Source organism: Salmo salar, chromosome 18 (assembly GCF_965601325.2).
Source record: "Salmo salar chromosome 18, fSalSal1, whole genome shotgun sequence".
NCBI lineage: Eukaryota > Metazoa > Chordata > Actinopteri > Salmoniformes > Salmonidae > Salmo > Salmo salar.
In genome coordinates this window covers 99533967-99554961 of record NC_138308.1, presented here as the reverse complement: position 1 = coordinate 99554961, position 20995 = coordinate 99533967, and the positions used below count along the sequence as shown (strand labels likewise).

Sequence of the window (20995 nt, the reverse complement as noted above, 5' to 3'; positions counted from 1 at the left end):
ATAAACCAAAAACCCGGAAATACTAAATCAAACACCCTTTTACCAAAACACCACCCCGGACCACATAAAACAAATACCCTCTGCCACGTCCTGACCAAACTACAATACTAATTAACCCTTATTACTGGCCAGGACGTGACACAGATTTATAGGATATTACGACGTTCAGAATGAGACTGAGATAATTAACTAGATGATAAAGATATTTTCTGATAATGATGATTAATATTGATTACTTCATTTGGGAACTGGTAACTCATTAAACAAACTTTTTTTTGTGGTGCCCCAAGATTGCTAGTGAGTTAATTGTTACATAATTGTTACATTTAACCATCGTAATAATTAAACATAGTTAATTGATTTGATAAAATAATAATTTGATAAAATAATCATCATCGCATTAATGGTACCAACGTCATATGCGTGCGAGGAATCTAAGATAGAACGATGCCTTAATGTTGAATTCAGCCATATGAAATTGTAAAGCAGATTACATTATGCACCCAGATTATGTAAAACACCATATGAGTTGTAAACAGGAATTGTTGGTTGTGTTTTGAACAATACATAGAGGTTGCCTCCGTGTTGTTTCTCTGATATAGTCTGATATGTTGTTTCTCTGATATATGTAGGGTACTGAATGCTACAAGCCAGGCATAGGGGCCGGCCGGTTTAGGAATAGAAGCTTCGGGCCAAATATAATATTTCTTCTGTCTCTCACACCTCAGGGGTGAATAGACAAGGTCATTATTAATTTCTTGAGCAGGCCGATTGAAATTTGAGTGGATATTAGCTTGATTAATTATCTCTCGCTCCAGTAGCGCAAAATCTGTGTATTTACATGTTTCCACGTCTATCCAAATCTACTAATAATATGCATATTCAAGTTTCTGGGACAGAGTAGTAACATGTTTAAATTGGGTACGTTTTTCATCCGTCCGTGAAAATACTGCCCCCTATACCACAACAGGTTAAAACCTCTCTGGGATCGTTCGGGACGCTAGCGTCCCACCTCGCCAACAGCCAGTGAAATTGCAGGGCGCCAAATTCAAACAACAGAAATCTCATAATTAAAATTCCTCAAACATACAAGAATTATACACCATTTTAAAGATAAACTTCTTGTTAATCCAGCCACAGTGTCCGATTTCAAAAAGGCTTTATGGCGAAAGCACACCATGCGATTATGTTCGGTCAGCGCCTAGTCACAGAAAACCATAAAGCCATTTTCCAACCAAGGAGAGGTGTCACAAAAGTCAGAAATAGTGTTAAAATGAATCACTTACCTTTGATGATCTTCATCTGATGGCACTTCCAGGTCTCCATGTTAGACAATAAATGTTTTTTTTGTTCGATAAAGTTCATCTTCATGTCCAAATACCTCTTTTTTGTTCGCTCGTTTAGTCCAGTAATCCAAATGCACAAAGCACGGGCACAAAGTCCAGACCAAAAGTCAAAAAAAGTTCCATTAAAGTTCGTAGAAACATGTCAAACAATGTTTCTAATCATTCTTTAGGATGTTTTTATCATAAATTTTCAATAATATTCCAATTCCGTTGTCATTAGAAAGGAAAGAGAACGGCCGTCGCGGTCACGGCCACGTGCGAGACTAAACTAAAGGCTTTCAGCCTGACCACTTGTTGAAACAGCTCTTATCCTCTCCTTTCATAATAGAAGCCTGAAACAACTTCTAAAGACTGTTAACATCTACTGGAAGCCTTAGGAAGTGCAATCTGACCCCATAGACACAGGATATTGGATAGGCAATCACTTAAAAAAAACTACAAACCTCAGATTTCCCACTTCCTGGTTGGATTTTTCTCCGTTTTTTGCCTGCCATATGAGTTCTGTTATACTCACAGACATTTTTTTAACAGTTTTGGAAACTTTAGAGTGTTTTCTATCCAAATCTACTTTATTATTGCATATTAATTATATGCATATTCTAGCTTCTGGGCCTGAGTAACAGGCAGTTTACTCTGGGCATGCTTTTCATCCAAACTTCCCAAACGTCCCAATGCTGCTCCCTATCCCAATGAAGTTAAGCCCTCCCGACCAATTCCCACATTCTTTGCGTTGGGAATATTGTCTCAATGTCCAACCTTTTGATGTTGCAGTACTGCAAAATCTCTCTCTGTTGTAATGAAGGGATTTTTAACTTCATTTTCTGCAGAGTGGGAGAGAGAGTTCCTGCAAGGTATTTACGACCGTCATAAAACTGGCCAACTTCACCCCTCTTCCCCTCTGCAGGAGAGAGAGGGCGCTGTAGAGCTGACACACTGTAACCTGATCCTTCGGTCTGACACGCTCGGGGTGGCCGTAACTTCTCAAGAGAGAGCTTATCCTGCTGATTATGTGAAAGTTCAGCTGAAACTGTTTGGGGTTGTCCTGTAACATTACTGTTCCTGACTTATACAGATTGACATTGGTTGACTCAGAGTCCTTGTTGTCTAATATCCTGACTTTCCACCCATCGCTAACACCCCCTCTTAACAGAGGGCTAGTGTGTTAATATAGCATTGCGCCATGCCAGGGGATGGTCTGCGTGGAAGATTAACTTGCCTATGTTCCCATTTTTATAATAGTCAGAAAAAAGTGTTTTGATTTACATAAGGAACTTGTTCTTGTACTCTTATCTTCTCATTATTTACATCCATTACTGTATTGTAATGATCTCTGCACAGAGGGAGGGAGCTTCAAAGGCCTCTGCATTTGGGTGGATATTTTTGGGCTCAAGGGCCTTGACACCTCTCACTTCACACCTTTTCTATATCTATTTATCTATCTATCTATCTCTGTCTTTCTCTCTCTTTCTCTCTATTTCTCTCTCTCTCTCTGTATCTATCTATCTAGGTTATATTGTGGAGGGTAGTATCCTGCCTGTCTGTCTGTCTGTCTGTCTGTCTGTCTGTCTGTCTGTCTGTCTGTCTGTCTGTCTGTCTGTCTGTCTGTCTGTCTGTCTGTCTGTCTGTCTGTCTCTCTCTCTCTTTTCTCCCTCTCTCTCTCTGTCTCTCTGTCTCTCTCTCTCTCTCTTCTCTCTCTGTCTCTCCGCTCGCTGTGTCTCTCTTCTCTCTGTGCCTCTCTTCTCTCTCGAACCACTTCTCTGTCACACACATCTTTCACACCTCTCAGTCCTTCTCAAGAGGAAGTATAGATGGGTAGAGAGGAAAGGTGGGTGGGGGGATGGACAGGCTACAAGTCACTAGAGTTTAGATACAGTTAGTGATCGACACGTTGAGATGGAACGCACCTGTCTTCTACTCTGTGAGTTGAATATTATCTAAATTATCTAATATATATACGGTTCAATGTCTAGATATAATTGTAATATCTGTATGCTTTATATATATGTATCTGTACATTTACATTTTAGTCATTTAGCAGACGCTCTTATCCAGAGCGACTTACAGTAGTGAATGCATTTTTTTTTTCTCCCCGTACTGGTCCCCCATGGGAAGCAAACCCACAACCCTGGCATTGCAAACACCATGCTCTACCAACTGAGCCACACGGGACCATTGTATTGTGTAATAGCTATATACAGTAGTTTAAAATTTGTATGGTTTAAAAATATATAGTTTAATATCGATATGGTTTAATATGTGTATAGTTTAATACCTATATAGTTTAATATCTATATGATTTAAAATCTATACAGTTTAATATCTATATCGTTTAATATATATGTTGTTTAATATCTATATAGTTTAATATCTATATAGTTTAATATCTCCTCTAAAAAGGGGGTTCTACTATACATATAGAATTGTTTTAGATTAAGCTATTTCATTTTTTCATTTTGTATTTCAGGACCCCTGTCTTTTAAAAAATATCTTTATATTTCATTAAAAAAAATATTTCATAAAGTATTTAATTTGGCCTGTACTACTACTACTACTACTACTACTACACCTGTGCATTGAATAACACATTCAGAAATGGCAAAAAAGATGGATGGATCATGAGGAATACGATTTTGAAGAGTTTCTCCTATATCTACGAGATATTAGAAAGTTCAGGAAATATATATTTTAGTTTTTTGGACACATATTTAACCCCTTATTTGTTTTGGCACAAAACTACCTCCATACTTCCATTCATTTGTATGGGTTACCATGGGTTACCTTCAGACGAGTGCCGTCACACTTGTGGGGTTCGTAGAGCACCGTCGTGTTTCTGAGTCTCCCCTTTCCATAGTGGGGTCATATTAGTTTGTAGCTGAGAGTCTCCTCTTTCCATAGTGGGGTCATATTAGTTTGTAGCTGAGTCTCCTCTTTCCATAGTGGGGTCATATTAGTTTGTATCTGAGAGTCTCCTCTTTCCATAGTGGGGTCATATTAGTTTGTATCTGAGAGTCTCCCCTTTCCATAGCGGGGTCATATTAGTTTGTAGCTGAGTCTCCTCTTTCCATAGTGGGGTCATATTAGTTTGTAGCTGAGAGTCTCCCCTTTCCATAGTGGGGTCATATTAGTTTGTATCTGAGAGTCTCCTCTTTCCATAGTGGGGTCATATTAGTTTGTAGCTGAGAGTCTCCTCTTTCCATAGTGGGGTCTATTAGTTTGTAGCCCAAACGGTTCAACAGAAGTTGGCACATCAGCTGTACTGACTTCAGATGAGTCCTTGAGACTTGTGGGGGTCGTGGAGTCTCCCCTTTCCGTAGAGCAAAAGGCACTTTCCACCGCAGATGCAGAACGCCAACATAGACATGCTGTGGATTGAGACGGAGTGATAGTTCTCTCTGTGTGTTTCAGTGCTGTTGAGTACACTGGTATACTCTACCCTCGGACAAAGTGGAGGTGAGTACATTTCTCTATATTCATCACCTGTTCTATAATAGTAACATTTCTCTTTATTTCTTAATTAATTAATTATAGCTACGAAATTGAGGACATTGTAATTAATATGATGAATGAACTAACAGTTATTCGCTCTAGATAAGAGTGTCTGCTAAATAACTAAAATGTCAAATGTATAAATATGTGTCTGTGTTGTGTGTTTCCGTGGCTTGTGGTTTGGCAGGCCGGATGGTTTACTGCTTTGGCTTTCTGCAGTCTCTAGCTCTGTATGCCATTACTGGCTGGCTGGATGGTTTACTGTGACCCTGCAGTCTCTAGCTCTGTATGCCACTACTGGCTGGCTGGATGGTTTTCTGTGACCCTGCAGTCTCTAGCTCTGTATGCCACTACTGGATGGCTGGATGGTTTACTGTGACCCTGCAGTCTCTAGCTCTGTATGCCACTACTGGATGGCTGGATGGTTTACTGTGACCCTGCAGTCTCTAGCTCTGTATCCCACTACTGGCTGGATGGTTTTCTGTGACCCTGCAGTCTCTATCTCTGTATCCCACTACTGGCTGGATGGTTTACTGTGACCCTGCAGTCTCTAGCTCTGTATCCCACTACTGGCTGGATGGTTTACTGTGACCCTGCAGTCTCTAGCTCTGTATCCCACTACTGGCTGGATGGATGGTTTACTGTGACCCTGCAGTCTCTATCTCTGTATCCCACTACTGGCTGGATGGTTTACTGTGACCCTGCAGTCTCTATCTCTGTATCCCACTGCTGGCTGGCCGGATGGTTTTCTGTGACCCTGCAGTCTCTATCTCTGTATCCCACTACTGGCTGGATGGTTTTCTGTGACCCTGCAGTCTCTAGCTCTGTATGCCACTACTGGTGGCTGGATGGTTTACTGTGACCCTGCAGTCTCTAGCTCTGTATCCCACTACTGGCTGGATGGTTTACTGTGACCCTGCAGTCTCTAGCTCTGTATCCCACTACTGGCTGGATGGTTTACTGTGACCCTGCAGTCTCTAGCTCTGTATCCCACTACTGGCTGGATGGTTTTCTGTGACCCTGCAGTCTCTAGCTCTGTATGCCACTACTGGCTGGATGGTTTACTGTGACCCTGCAGTCTCTAGCTCTGTATCCCACTACTGGCTGGATGGTTTACTGTGACCCTGCAGTCTCTAGCTCTGTATGCCACTACTGGCTGGATGGTTTTCTGTGACCCTGCAGTCTCTAGCTCTGTATCCCACTACTGGCTGGCTGGATGGTTTAGGAGCGGCGGCTCTTTAACTTTAACTTTCTTTGCTTTGGTTCCGTCCAGCCCCTTTCCCCCAAAATTACCGTGTGAAGGAATAAATTCCCTGTAAACGGTGCTAATCTCTGCCTCTGTCATCCTTACCCACACCTACAATGCCATACCCCTTTAACTCCACCGGAAGTTGAGATGTAGCCGGGTGTTGCGTTCCCTCTTCCAAGAGGCGTGCGTAACAGTATTACAGGATGCAAATTTTGGTTTGAAAAAGCTAGCCTTTGCTTTTCTAACTGACTGTGTATATTGGTTCCTAACTTCCATGAAAAGTTGCATATCGCGGGGTCTATTCGATGCTAATGCAGTACGCCACAGGATGTTTTTGTTGTGGTCAAGGGCAGTCAAGTCGAGTGAACCAAGGGCTATATCTGTTCTTAGTTCTACATTTTGTGAATGGGTAATGCTTATTTAAGATGGTGAGGTGATGGTGATTGCTGAAATCCTGGTTGAAGACAGCAGAGGTGTATTTAGAGGGCAAGTTGGTAAGGATGATATCTATGAGGGTGCCCATGTTTACGGATTTAGGGTTGTACCTGGTAGGTTCCTTGACCTAGTGGCATCATCAGTTATATTACTGTATTCATCAGTTATATTACTGTATTCATCACTACTGTTCTATTTTTACCCAGTTGCATCATCAGTTATATTACTGTATTCATCAGCTACTGCTCTACTGTATTCACCCAGTGCTATCATCAGTTATATTACTGTATTCATCAGTTATATTACTGTATTCATCAGTTATATTACTGTATTCATCAGTTATATTACTGTATTCATCACAACTGTTCTATTTTCACTCAGTGGCATTCATCAGTTATATTACTGTATTCATCACTATTGCTCTATTTTCACCCAGTGGCATCATCAGTTATATTACTGTATTCATCAGTTATATTACTGTATTCATCACTACTGCTCTATTTTCACCCAGTGGCATCATCAGTTATATTACTGTATTCATCAGTTACATTACTGTATTCATCAGTTGTATTACTCTATTCATCAGTTATATTACTGTATTCATCTAATACTGTTCTATTTTCTACCCAGTGGCATCATCAGTTATATTACCTTATTCATAGACACCATGTAACAGACACAAGCTAGTTGGTTCTCTTTAATGTCACCTTCCTGAGGTCTAGTCAACTGCTTCTGATTGATTGATTAATTGATTGTTTTGATTGACTGATTTATTGATTGATGAAGATTTGAATTGGCTACACAAAGCTTTAGCTCAGCTGGCTAACACAGTATTTTGCTGTGCAGGAGACCTGGGCTTGAACCCAGTGTCTCATATTGAATCTGGTGTAGACTGGTAGAACATATCAAAGGCATACGCATTTGGTTGGCTACCTGCAGATTAGCTAACTAACTCAGATGTGATACAGACTCTCGAATATAGTATAGCTGTCAGACTGACCCTCTCTATTGTCGTGTCTTTAGCTTATCATTAAAAGTGAAGACTGTTATTTTATCAAATCAATTCTCTGTAATTATAATTACATGATTAAACTAATCATGTAAATGTAATTAACTAGGAAGTTGGGGTGCCACGGAAAATCTTCAGATTACAAAGTTATAATTTTTCAAATATAACTTTTGGATATTTTAATATCTGATCAAATAGTCTTCTATTAATGAATTATTCTTTACCTCACGTCAGTCTCATTTCAAACGTCGTAGAATTGTTGGTTATCTGCACGAACCCAGCCTAAACTATGAAACATCCATACACCAATTGGCTTAATCATTTATTTACTAACTAACTAAATTATCACAGAAATGCACCAACAAACAAACAGTAGATATTGGTTACTAACAATGATAGGGAAGATCCCCTAGTGGGCTAAACCGATATGACGGCTTGGTATACAAAGAAAAGGGAGCGGGAAAGACAAAATGGCTTCACTACACACAGTGGATAATTATATTCATTGAAATGCTAATCCTTTGCACTTGAACGCTCACTCATTCGGGAATAATTACGATCAATATATTGACGCCCATATGTTGTTGTCTTCTCTGTTGAAATCACCGGTCCGTCTGCTGGAGAGTCAGTTCATCAGAGTCTCTGGTTACTTCCCCAGAAGTCACAATGACTTTCATGATGGTGGCTTTATCAGCAGCTCCTGATAATATCTGTTATAATGGATACGTCAGGCATCCATTGTTCTTAAAATAGGTCATTGGTCATGAATCTGCAGGTAGCTAACCAACCAGGTTCAATGTTAGCTAGCTAACATTAGGCCATAGCTAGCCCAGTAAATGGCTCTGAGATATCTTATTAATAAGATCATACACGTAATGTTAGCTAGCGAGCCAGCCAGCTAATGTTAGCTAGTTAACAGTACACATTATTAACTTGAAATGAAACCATTTTCTGTAAAAATTTGAAACGTGAAATATGTGAAAATGTAGCTAGCAAGACTATCTTACATACATCATTCATGTCGGATGCCATGGTTGCCCTTAGTTTGAAGATGTAATCCAGACAGGTGTTTTCTCCATCTCCTTAACTATCATTTCACTGATTTCAAAACTCAGTCCTTCAGAAAGTGGAGAGAAACACTTGTCCAGTTTTACTACACAATAATTTTTTTTATAAAGTCACGTTGGACAGGATTACATACTGACCAGCTCAAATAGACAAAGCGTGCTATATGGCAGACCAATCCCTCAGCATGTCAAGCCCACTCATTATCTCAGCCAATCATTGATAGCAAGAAAGTTGCTCCCTTTTTTATGTGGCTTAACCAACTAGGCTTGTAATTTACAATTTTTTCATATTTACAGATGGCAAGTTTGTTATTATGTCACATGAAAGTTTTCAAGTTCCAAAAAAAGAGTTATTTAGATTTTTTTTTAAAGTTTATGTTCAAACGGCTCTCCAGTGAAGTAGTGACCCGCGACATACGTCTAGTTTCCTGAAACGGGTCACAAATAGTTAAGTACAAAATGGAAAATAAATATCATGAACATGGGTTGTATATATATATAATGGTGTTTATTCTTCACTGGTTTCCTTGTGGCAACAGGTCACAAATCTTGCTGCTGTGATTATGTTATTTCACCCAATAGATATGGGAGTTGATCAAAATGTGATTTGTTTTCGAATTCTTTGTGGATCTGTGTAATCTGAGGGAAATATGTGTCTCGAATATGGTCATACATTTGGCAGGAGGTTAGGAAGTGCAGCTCAGTTTCCATCTCATTTTGTGCCTATGGCGGCCTCTCTCAATAGGAAGGCTATGCTCACTGAGTCTGTACATAGTCAAAGCTTTCCTTCATTTGGGGTCAGTCACAGTGGTCAGGTATTCTGCCACTGTGTACTCTCTGTTTAGTCCCAGATAGCATTCCAATGTTATTCTTTCCAGTGTGTCAAAATAGTTATCTTTTTGCTTTCATAATTTAGTTGGGTCAAAATGTGTTGCTGGCCTGGGGCTCTGTGGGGTCTGTTTGTGTTTGTGAACAGAGCTCAGGCCTGAAGAAACATTCTGCTCTGCATGTTTTTGCAGAAATCTACATGCATGGTCTCAATTGGGTGTTTGTCCCATTTTGTAAAATTCTTGGTTGGTGAGAGGATCCCAGACCTCACAACCATAGAGGGCTTCGATAAATCTTCTTAAGGCTAGCGGGACCGAAGTCGACAACATCCAGTGAAATTGGAGGGCACGCAATTCAAATAAATAATCGTAATATTAAACTTTCATGAAAATACAAGTGTCTTTAATCATTCAAAAGCTTAAAATCTTGTTAATCGAACTGCGTTGTCCGATTTACAATAGGCTTTACAGCAAAAGCATAGCATGCAATTTTCTGAGGACAGTGCCCCACATCAACATATTTCTCAACCAGCACAGGCGTCACAAAATCACAAATAGCGATAAAATAAATCACTTACTTTTGAAGATCTTCCTCTGTTTGCAATCCCAAGGGTCCCAGCTAGTTTTGTTAGATTAAATCCTTCTTTATATCCCAAAAAGTCTGTTTAGTTGGTTCAATCAATTTCAGTAATCCACTCGTTCAACATGCAGACATTGGAATCCAAAAAAGCTACTTGTAAACTTCGTCCAAACAAGTCAAACGACGTTTCTATTTAATCCTCAGGTACTCTAAAATGTAAATAAACTATAATATTTCATACGGAAAGTAGTATGTTCAATAGGAAAGGAAAAATAGTAAGCGAGCCAAAAGACTGATATTCTTCCTTGACTCTCCTCACCAAAACTCCAAATACTTCTTTGTTTTTCAAGAAACAAGCCTGAAACCTTGAATTAAGACTGTTAATTAACATCTAGTGCCATAGGAATTGCAATCTGGGAGCCGTATTTACATATAGCCAATAGGTTTACATTGGAAGAGCCTGGGACCTCAAGAAAAAATGGTTGGATTTTCTTTGGATTTTCACCTGCCATATTAATTCTGTTATACTTACAGATATTATTTAAACCGTTTTAGAAACTTCAAAGTGTAGTCCAAACCATTTATATGCATATCTTAGCTTCTGGGCCTGAGTAACAGGTAGTTTACTTTGGGCACATCAGTCAAGTGGAAATTCTGAAAAAAGGACCCTAGCCTGAAGAAGTTCGATAAATGATTGAAGTATTTTGAGCCAGATCCTAATTGGGATGTCAAGTTGTATGTTTTTTGACGGCATAGAAGCCCCTTCTTGCCTTGTCTCTCAGTTCATTCACAGCTTTGCGGAAGTTACTTGTGGTGTTGATGTTTAGGCCGAGGTTTTTTGTGTGCTCTAGGGCAACAGTTTCATGATAGAATTTGTATTTGTTGTCTTGGCTACTGGACATTTCTTGGAACGGCATTATTTTTGTCTTACTGAGATTCACTGTCAGGACACAAATCTGTGCAAATCTGTGCAAATCTGTGCAAAAGATCTAGGTGCTGCTGTAGGTCCAGAACAGGGGACAGAAGCACCAGATAATCTGCAAACAGAAGACATTTTATTTCCCAGTCCAGTAGGGTGCTGCAGACTGTTCTAGTGGCCTCAACAATTAATTTATATTTATATGTTGAAGAGGGTGGGGCTCAAGCTGCATCCCTGTCACACCCCCCAGGCCTGAAGAAACAAATCGTGTATTTATTGCCAATTTAAACTGCTCACTTGTTGTTTGTGTACATTGATTTTATAATGTCATACGCTTTCACCCCAACACCACTTTCCATCAATATGTGAGTCAAAAGCTTAGAAAAAGTAGAACCATACAGGGTTTTTCGGTTTTTCCCCGTAGGGGAAACCTTTTTGGTGCTGGGTAGAAACCTTTATGTAGCCTTGAACCCTCTTTGAAGGATTCTACCAAGAACCATTTTATCTTTGGAGGGTGGTTCCTAGAACCCTTTATGAAGGGTGCTACAAAGAACCCTTTATCTTTGGAGGGTTCTTCTTAGAACCTTCTATGAACAGTTCCACAAGCCTTATTAGCCAAATAGGCTGATTGGCTCAAACAAAGCTGGTTGAGAGAATGCCAAGAGTCTGCAAAGCTGTCATCAAGGCAAAGGGTGGCTATTTGAAGAATCCCCAATATAACATCTATTTTGATTTAACACTTTTTGGGTTATTACATGATTCCATATATCTTATTTCATAGTTTTGATGTCTTCACTATTATTCTACAATATAGAAAATAATTGAAATAAAGAAAAACCCTTGAATGAGTAGGTGTATCCAAACCTTTGACTGGTACTGTATGTGTATATATCCTAGATATAGGACAGACACTTCAAAACCTTATGTATTTTTTGACTGTGTTTTTTTTCTCCATTTATGAATGTGTTATTCAATGTGTTTCTATGGGCTAAAGTAGCAAAGGCCAAATTCAATATTTTATCCCCAAAAATGTTGATATATATTTTGATACCTAAAGGGGTCTTAGAATACAAAATCAAATTGCTAAATTATCCATGGTATGACCATCTTAAAACAATTCCATTCCCCCCCTTAAGGACCCTTGGTCGAACACTATCCCTCCTCAAAGAACCCTTTTGGAACCCTTTTTTCTAAGAGTGTAGATTATGATTTTGATGTGACCTGATAAGGGTGACAGTGGGCTGACTGTGAATGTTCTGAGAGACTCTGGGTTGAGGTCAGTGATAAAGTTGTCTACAGTACTACTACCAAGGGATGAGCTGTAGGTGCACCTACCATAAGAGTCCCCTTGAAGCCTACCATTGACTGTACAGACCCAGCGTGCGACAGGAGTTGTGACCCGTTTTTGTTGGTTATGTTGTCGTAGTTGTGCCTAGGGGGGCATATGGGGGAGGGAATGCTGTCACCTCCAGGTAGGTGTTTGTCCCCCTGTGTGCTGAGGGTGTCAGGTTCTTGTCCAGTTCTGGGGTTTAGGTCGCCACAGACTAGTACATGTCCCTGGGCCTGGAAATGGTCGATCTCCCCCTCTAGGATGGAGAAGCTATCATTATTAAAGAAAAGGTAATATGGAAAGGTCAGGAGGTGTAGGAGGTAAAGCCTTCAACAAACACAATTGTACATCTAAGTGCTGGTGATAGCATTATAAGTTCAGGGGTGTGTCAGAAATATTTGGGGATTCTAGTGGGGGGATATAGCACACACACGGATGTTTTTTCTCTGTTGAGGTCATTACTTTTTGAATTTCTGGCCAAATGTAAAATGTTCCTGTTTTGATAAATTTTTGAGATTGAGTTAAGTCTGATCTACAGCAAATTAGCATACCACCTGAGTCCTTCCCTGTTTCACACCTGGTAGTTTGGTGGATGGGACTACCAGCTCTCTCTAACCTACAGTAGAGGGCAACCAGTGGGTCCATCTCCTCTATACCTTATTCTTGTAGAATAATAATGTCTGCATTACTGATTTATGTGGTGAAGTCTGGGTTCTATTTAAAAGGCAGAGGACCTCAGACCTTGTATTTTCCAGGATGAGGGGGGACATAGGCAGTGGTGTAAAGTACTTAAGTAGTTTGTTTTGGGGGTATCTGTACTTTACTTTACTATTTATAATTATAACTTTTTTTATTTTTTATAACTTTTACTTTTACTTCACTAAATTCCTAAAGAAAATATTGTACTTTTTACTCCATACTTTTTCCCTCACAACCAGAAGTACTTGTTACATTTTGAATGCTTAGCTGGACAGGAAATGGTCAAATTCAAGCACTTATCAAGAAGACACATGGTCATCCCTACTGCCTCTGGTCTGGTGGACTCACTAAATAAAATGTATCTTTTGTAAATTATGTCTGAGTGTTGGAGTCCCTACTGCCCCTGGCTATCCATACATTTAAAAACAAGACAATAGTGCTGTCTGGTTTGCTTAATATAAGGAATTTTTAATTATTTCAACTTTTACTTTTAATACTTAAGTATATTTTAGCAATTACATTTACTTTTGATACTTAAGTATACAGTCGTGGACAAAAGTTTTGAGAATGACACAAATATTAATTTCCACAAAGTTTGCTGCTTCAGTGTCTTTAGATATTTTTGTCAGATGTTACTATGGAATCCTGAAGTATAATTACAAGCATTTCATAAAGTGTCAACGGCTTTTTCTTGACAATTACATGAAGTTGATGCAATGAGTCAATATTTGCAATGTTGACCCTTCTTTTTCAAGACCTCTGCAATCTGCCCTGGCATGCTGTCAATTAACTTCTGGGCCACATCCTGACTGATGGCAGCCCATTCTTGCATAATCAATGCTTGGAGTTTGTCAGAATTTGTGGGTTTTTGTTCGTCCACCCTCTTGAGGGTGGACCACAAGTTCTCAATGGGATTAGGGTCTGGGCGCCCTGAAGCCTTCTTCACAACAATTGAACCGCTCTCCTTGAAGTTCTTGATGATCTGATAAATGGTTGATTTAGGTGCAATCTTACTGGCAGCAGTATCCTTGCCTGTGAAGCCCTTTTTGTGCAAAGCAATGAGGACGGCACGTGTTTCCTTGCAGGTAACCATGGTTGACAGAGGAAGAACAATGATTCCAAGCACCACCCTCCTTTTGAAGCTTCCAGTCTGTTATTCGAACTCAATCAGCATGACAGAGTGATCTCCAACCTTGTCCTCGTCAACACTCACACCCGTGTTAACGAGAGAATCACTGACGTTGTCATGTCCTGACCCTGGTAAGGGGTCATTTTTCCTTAATAGAGTGGTCAGGGCATGACAGGTGGTTGTTTTGGGTGGTTTTGGGTTTTCTGTTTCTATGTGGGTTTTTCTAGATTTCTATTTCTATGTTTTGTTTTCTATGTTTTGGCCGGGTATGGTTTCCAATTAGAGGCAGGGTGTCTATCCTTGTCTCTGATTGGAAGCCATACTTAGGCAGCCTGTTTTTCATGTGTGGGTGTGGGTAGTTGTTTTCCGTTTTGTATAGTGTCCTGACGGAACTGTTTGGCTGTCATTTAGTTGTTTTTTTGATTAAGTGTTTCATTAATAAATTAATATGAGCTGCGCCTTGGTCCCCTTTATACGACCCCTGTGACACTCAGCTTCCCTCAGCCCATCCCACCTATCTCTGCTGGCCACCCACTTCGGATTTCTACCCACCATATATCTTTTAACTATACTGTGATGTTTAACATACAATTTCAATATATCTAATTGAATAGAATCTACAAATTGGGAGTTGAAGATAAATACTTTTACTAAGAGTATTAGTATATTAGTAATTGACTGACCCGGTCTCTCCAGATCTCCTAACAGTACTATTTCTAGGGTCAATTTTAGATCAATGCTATGCATTTTCAGCCATTCTGAACCTGAGAGCAGAAACAGGCTACCTTTTTAAACATTTATTTCACCTTTATTTAACCAGGTAGGCCAGTTGAGAACAGGTTCTCATTTACAACTGCGACCTGGCCAAGATAAAGCAAAGCAGTGAGAGAAAAACAACAACCCAGAGTTACACATGGGATAAACAAACAGTCAAAAACACAATAGAAAAATCTGTATACAGTGTGTGCAAATGAAGTAAGGTATTACCTGAGGGCAATACCAAGATAAATGGTATATTGATTCCGTATCCTCACAACAAAATCTGCAGAGCTTCGATGATTGAATGCCCCAAATATTCAACATTTCGTTGGTGGCAAGAATTCTATATAATAATTTTTGCTGAAAATCACAGTCTTGAGTCTTGCGTCATTTTATATATCAACTCATACACCCTGTACCATGGAATCGGTACATCAAAAATCTCTTCCGAACTATTTTGCAATCTGTATGGCACAGCTGTCAACATCCTGGTCCTCAAATGATACTTTCCTATTTAGGCTGTTTTTATTCCTCCGCCAGTTTTGATCCTTTATATTGGGCAGACAGACCAGTTCCCTACCTCCTCCCGCTGCCACCCGCCTCCTCCATTTTTGGGGTAATGCTGTAATCTATTGGTTGTAATTGAACAGACATTCCCGTACAATTCTGATAACTCCATGAAGGACATAACTCCAACATTCCAATTTACAATATCATTTAAAAACAAAATACCCTTTTCAAAAATCATTCCCATAAATAAAGGTATTCTACCAACCAGCACATTTGAGTTCAGCCATAATATATGTTGTAATATTTGTTTATCTTTTCAGGGGCATGAAATTGAAAATGTAGCTCTCCAATGCTTGTTTGAAAAAGAAAGATACATTTTTCCAAGTATCATTTTCAATTAATCAAAAATGAGACATGGCAATCTGCACAAAGGCAAAAAGGCAGTTAAGCTTTTAGAGAGAGGTTTAGTGCTTTTATATTTAATAATCTCAACCCACTCAATTCATATTCATTATATAGATAGGCACGCTTTATCGTGTCTGGTTTAGCATCCCAGATGAAGTGAATCATTTTTTGCTCATATGATTTGAAAAACAAATCATCAGCAGTAGGCAGCGCCATAAATAAGTGAGTAAACTGAGATATGACTAAAGAGTTAATCAGGGCAAAGTAAGTGAGTAAACTGAGACATGACTAAAGAGTCAATCAGGGCAATTGTTCCATGAATAGACATTTACCTCTCTCTTGCAGGATCTTGTCTATTTTTACAAGTTTTCTATTGAAATTCATTGTGGAGAGGATGAGACGGAAAAGAGAACATCTGCTTAAAATATTTAGCTTCCTCTTTTGAAGTATAATTAGGAGAATCAGAGATGACTCCATCTTCAGAAATTAGTTTCAGGAAGGCTTTGGTGCATTTTTCTCCATTTTCCATTCAGTTTGCTTTATTTTTGTAATATATTACATTAGATTACTCTTGAATAAGTTCCTCCAGTTCTTTAGGTTTTTCCTCTAAATTATTTTGTATTTTTTTGTATTTTGTATCTCTGTAGTATCGTTTTTATTGCTATTGTGACGTTGTATTAGTTAATGTGACGACTGTTGCTCATCGAATGATTAAAGGTTTCTAATTGCGTGATTAAATGAATCAAGCAATTATTAACTCATTAACCTGGAGCACCATGGGAAAAATAGTTTTATTGAGTTTCCATTTCCCAATTTAACTCAAAGAATATCAGAATATCGATTTTACAACAGTCGCTAATTAATCAATTTCCTCTAGTCTCATTTCTGAACGTGGCATAATCCGGGAATCTGCACGGACCCGGGTCCCACCAATGAGTTCGTACCACACCAATCTTAGTTGATTATTTATTTACTAGAAAGCTAAAATGATGATAAAAGATACACATACACAAAACACAGTCTAGGCTATTGATTAGGACTTAGTATAACGGGCCAACACACTATGGCGCGTGTTACCCAAAATGGGGATTTAAAAGAGAGAGAAAAAGAGAAAGTACACGAGAGAAATATACATTTGGGTGCATTTGTCAGCTATGCTTATTTTAACCCCTAGCCTTGCCCCGAACTGCCGCTCTTATGGGTCAGAATATAATGATGTAATTACGTGTTGGAGGTCTCAGATGGGAAGCTCCGTCCTCACGATGTCAGTGTCCTTTTGGCTTAGTTGTCTGATTCCTCGCCCTTGCTCTGGAAGGGGTCTTCTGAGGACAGACAGCTCTGTAGCTCAGAGCTCACAGCGTAGAATGAAACAGTGTAGATACCACGATTCAATGGAGAGTGGAGGTTAGGTGGTCCGGCTTGAATTCACCCGCTTAGACACAGCTACTCATCGTAGCATGGGTAGAAAAAAGATTTCTTTGTCTTCAACCTTGTGTTGCATTTTGGGTTCGTTGACTTTTTAGACCTTGGCTGCAGCTCGGGTCACTTAGTCTAATATGTTCATTCTTAACTCACATGTCTTATACCCTCGGGTCAGAAGTGGGCGTAACCACCTTTAGGGCAATTCTCTGGGCGTACGAAGTTAAGAGGCCGGAGGTCTAGATTTTACTCAAATCCAATTTTAGACAATTAACTTCACATTTCATCTTTACCAAAACATTCTCTTTGATTTGGACATTTTCCACACAACGTACAATGTATAAACATCAAGCATATACTGGGAAAACTCTTAAAGTTACAATGTTTTCGTAATAACGTATCTATTAACCTTTAATAACAAAACAAAAGTGACATACATTTTCATATTCCATCTATCGTCATGACCACCATTGTGGCTGATGGAAACCATTGTTCCTTTGATGAAAGAGAGAAAGAGACGACTAGCTTGATTAAGTTCATGTACATCTCACTAGGTCAGGGTTTTTTAGAGTCCAAACATCCACTATTTCTAATGTGTCCATAATATTTGTGATTTCCTTAAGGGCACGGTGATGATAGTTTGTAGAGTGATTTCCTTTACAGTCCATTGAGGTACTTAACACTGTTATAGTCTCCCACCACAATGATTTGATTATTTCTTGCCTGTAAGTTCAATAAATTGGTATAAATATTTTTGAAGAAGAACGGATCATCCTGATATGGACCATATAGATTAATGAGCCAAGTCTCTTTTTCATATTCAAAAGGATCCACCTTCCTTGTGAATCCTTCCTGACTATTTGCACATTCAGATCGACATTTTTGTTAATTAATATCATCACAACTTTTGAGTTCCTTCGTCCATGACAGAAAATTATTTCACTACCCCATTCCTTTTTCCACGCAAACTTCATCTAAGGGTGTAGAACGAGTTTCCTGTAAACAACTTCATCTAAGGATGTAGAACGAGTTTCCTGTAAACAACTTCATCTAAGGATGTAGAACGAGTTTCCTGTAAACAACTTCATCTAAGGATGTAGAACGATTTTCCTGTAAACAACTTCATCTAGGGATGTAGAACGAGTTTCCTGTAAAAAGTATATGTTATATTCCTTTTCTTTAGTCATGTAAAAACTGATCTTCTTTTCTTATAATCAGATAAAACGTTCCAATTATATCTGGCTATACTTACTTATTTCACTCTTACTATAACTAGATATATATTCTCAGTCTAAATGTACCGTAATTAGAGCTTGTAAAGTTCCTGCCATGGTATTATGACTGTCAAAAATAGAGATTTTAAATGTCTGATGTTTAGAATTCAAGAAACAGGTTCTAGCAGTATTTGTTTTATTCCCTTGGCTGTTTGCCTGTGAGCCAATGAAACAGATGATAGAACATTCAGTATATTATATGTGTGTAGTAGATCTTAGTAGGTTGAGGTGTGTGATATTGGATGTGATTTAGTGACAGTGACTATGATGTTTGAGTGTCTATGAGTGTAACATGAAGTGAGTATAGCCTTCATATTCAGGATGATAACTGTAATCCATATCATATCACCATCATAGATGCATCATAATTACATTAAACATAATTTTCATAGAAAAACACATTCCATCATTTCCATAGTAATTGCCGTTTCACATGATTATGAAAGAGACCTGGTCTTACTATAGAGACGGCTTCACTGCAGAGCTTCACTACATTCCAAGATGGCGTAGCAGTCAGACGTCTTTGTCTTGTCTCATCCCATGTATATATCTTTTTATATCTTTTTCTTCGCATTCTTTTTAATAGTTTTCCTAAACCTCAACTTCAAAATACTCTCCTGCAACCCGCCTCACCCAATGTGGTGTGGATCTGTTTTTTTCTAAAGTATTTCTCTTTACCTCCGAACTGGAATCCCGCAACTGAAGCTAGCTAGCTAACTAGCTACCAGCTACAACGCGTTTCAAACCAGAGCATACCGGACCTATTTTTCTCTCCATATCCCCGGATTCCTACCGCAAACTCCGAACCCTTTCATCTCGATCATGGCAGCTAGCTAACCGCAACCCGGGTTGACTACTCCTGGCTAACGTTTCCATCCCGGAGTAAGCACCAACTAGCCTGGGGCTAGCCCATGCTAGACCCATCTCCCAGCTAGGGTTCCTGGGCTACTCCTGAAGCCCACTCCTCGGCTATATCCGGATATCTACTGCCAGTATGGGGCACGGAACCCACCGATCCTTCACGACTGGAATACCGACACAATCTGCCCGAGGATCCCAACAGACCCCTCAGGCGCGACGTCCCCTGAAGGCCCATTCTGCTAACCGTGGCCTGCTAGCTATCTATAGCATATTGGACTGTTAGCTGATCCACCGGCCAGTTTCTTGGACCACGATACCCATTTTGCCAATTGGACTTGGACCCCACTGCTACTTGGAAACCTACTAATTCCACGACCGGTCTATCGACGTCACCGCACGAGGAGGCAAAAACAGACTTTTCCCCCATCGCGACGTCCCTCTAAGTCCCTTATGCTAGCCCCGGCCTGTTAACTGCTAGCTAGCTAGCCCCGGCCTGCTAACTGCTAGCTAGCTAGCCCCGGCCTGCTAACTGTCTGAATCGCCGTGTCCCCAGCCAGCCCAACCACAGAACGCCACGGGATGTTTTTGTGCTGGCCAAGGGCAGATAGGTCTGGAGTGAACCAAGGGCTATATCTATTCCTGGTTCTACATTTTTTTAATGGGGCATGCTTATTTAAGATGGTGAGGAAGGCACTTTTGAAGAACAACCAGGCATCCTCTACTGTCGGGATGAGGTCAATGCCATTCCCGGATACCCCTGCCAGGTCGATTAGAAAGGCCTGCTCGCAGAAGTGTTTTAGTGAGCGTTTGACAGTGATGAGGGGTGGTCGTTTGATCGCAGACCCATTACAGATGCAGGCAATGAGGAAGTGATCGCTGAGATCTTGGTTGAAAACTGCAGAGGTGTATTTGGAGGGCGAGTTAGTTAGGATGATATCTATGAGGGTGCCCGTGTTTACAGATTTGGGGTTATATCTGGTAGGTTCATTGATAAGTTGTGTGAGATTGAGGGCGTCAAGCTTAGATTGTAGGATGGCCGGGGTGTTAAGCATGTCCCAGTTTAGGTCACCTAGCAGCACGAGCTCAGATGATAGATGGGGGGCAATCAATTCACATATGGTGTCGAGGGCACAGCTGGGGGCAGAGGGTGGTCTATAGCAAGCGGCAACGGTGAGAGACTTGTTTCTGGAAAGGTGAATTTTTAGAAGTAGAAGCTCAAATTGTTTGGGTACAGACTTGGATAGTAATATAGAACTCTGCATGCTATCTTTGCAGTAGATTGCAACACCGCCCCCTTGGCAGTTCTATCTTGTCGGAAAAAGTTATCATTAGGGATGGAAATTTCAAGGTTTTTGGTGGTCTTCCCAAGCCAGGATTCAGACACGGCTAGGACATCCGGATTGGTGGAGTGTGCTGGGGCAGTGAATAAAACAAACTTAGGGAGTAGGCTTCTAATGTTAACATGCATGAAACCAAGGCTTTTACGGTTGCAGAAGTCAACAAATGAGAGAGCCTGGGGGATGGGAGTGGAGCTAGACACTGCAGGGCCTGGATTAACCTCTTCATCACCAGAGGAGGAATAGGATAAGGGTACGGCTAAAGGCTAACAGAACTGGACGTCTAGTACGTTCAGAACAGAGAGTAAAAGGAGCAGATTTCTGGGCACGGTAGAATATATTCAAGGCATGATG

General features: G+C 40.0%; 1 protein-coding gene across 2 annotated transcripts in view; it reads left to right on the top strand.

Moving 5' to 3' along the window:
- The first annotated feature begins 3117 nt into the window (after positions 1–3117).
- LOC123732553 (Fc receptor-like protein 5) overlaps positions 3118–20995 on the top strand; it is a 33317-nt gene continuing 15439 nt past the window's right edge. The window contains exons 1-2 of one of the 2 annotated variants that reach the window (XM_082965411.1): positions 3118–3264; positions 4752–4796. In XM_082965411.1, coding sequence (XP_082821537.1) covers positions 3240–3264; positions 4752–4796 — 70 coding nt within the window. In that variant the 5' untranslated portion in view covers positions 3118–3239. The remainder of the gene's footprint in view (positions 3265–4751; positions 4797–20995) is intronic. The other variant, XM_082965412.1, reaches the window with a different exon arrangement.